The 1,290-nt window shown below is 41.6% G+C and overlaps 1 protein-coding gene across 1 annotated transcript; it reads left to right on the forward strand.

The window, feature by feature from the left end:
- Nucleotides 1–5: 5 nt before the first annotated feature.
- On the forward strand, nt 6–1,282 carry LOC108357165 (uncharacterized; the record flags this gene model as incomplete). The annotated part of the gene is made up of 1 exon (XM_017608258.1): nt 6–1,282. A coding segment is annotated over one exon (1,277 nt), but the record flags the coding sequence as incomplete, so codon positions are not given.
- Nucleotides 1,283–1,290: the final 8 nt, after the last annotated feature.

Genomic DNA, 1,290 nt, shown 5'->3' on the forward strand with positions numbered 1-1,290 from the left:
TGAATGTAAATGCAAACGAAAATTTCGAAATTTTAAACGAAAATGCTGTTGCAGAAAATGAGATCAACGAAGATGGTGAAAAGCAAAATATTGAACGAGAGAAAAACGAAAATCTTGATAGACTACTTGGAGAAGTTAAAAACACCACATCCACTAAGCTGGATCCTACGTGTGAGGCAAAGCTCTACACACATGACTCTAACGAAATAACTGAAGACGGTGTCCAATCGCACCAAAAGCTTGACAATTCTCAAGAGAATAACGATAAGGAAAATAATTCTAGTGAAAGTCAGGAAAGTATTTATGTCGAAACTGAAAAGAGGGACAATGCTGAAATCAATATCAGCAAATTATCAGATGACTTGAAAGAAAGCCTGAAGACAACTCAAAAAGGCATCGCTGATGTTGAAACCGAAGACGAACACATCGCAACAGAGATTACGCCAGTTGAAGGAGATACACCGTCGCTATCTATAGTTTTGAATGAGAACCTTACGGCTACCGAGCCCGTCGAAGCATTAGAAAATGCTCCACTGGAAGAACTTATACACTTCGAGGAGAGCCAGTCTTTGCTTAACGAGCAAACCGACACAACTGTTGAGCCCGAAGCTGTAAAGAGTGCGCATATTGTGATCAAAAAGCCAGGTGTAGAATTAGAGGTAGATCAAATTGAACCCCTACATATCGAGGTACAGGAAGAAGCCACCATCACAGCAGACATAGAGCAGGGAAAAGCGGAGGCAAACGAAAACTATGTTGAAGAGAAAACCGCTGGAACGACTTTAAATCCGCTTGTAGAAGATGATGGTATTGAAAAATTACAAGGCATACAAAGCGAGGAGAGCACCAACAAAGAAACTGCGGCTCAATTGGAACTTAAAATGGAAAAAGAAGCCCTCTACGAGCCCCTAGTGAATAATGAGATACGGGACATAGAAATCAATGCAGAAAACAACTCCGAAAATGACAAACCCAGCGAAGCTGAATATAAAATTGACACAGCTCAAAATGAACTTAGCGACCCAGTGCAGCAAAAGATTGATGATATTACTGATGCAACAACAAACAATGAACTCCACGCACAATTTGAGGAGAAAGCAGATGATCTTAAGGAAAACCAATACCTTATCCAAGCCAGCAATGAGCTAGAGCATCTTGAGGTTCAATCAACCACAGCTCAGACGCATGCTGTTGCAAGTGAACTCACAGTTCAAGAGCCAGTGACAGAGGACAGCAGCGTGGAGTCGAAAAGCCTTGCCTCGACAACAACAGCACAGTTGGAGCAATTAC

Source organism: Rhagoletis zephyria, unplaced genomic scaffold (genome assembly GCF_001687245.7).
Source record: "Rhagoletis zephyria isolate East Lansing unplaced genomic scaffold, Rhagoletis_zephyria_1.1 Rzeph_scaffold_71543, whole genome shotgun sequence".
Classification (NCBI taxonomy): domain Eukaryota; kingdom Metazoa; phylum Arthropoda; class Insecta; order Diptera; family Tephritidae; genus Rhagoletis; species Rhagoletis zephyria.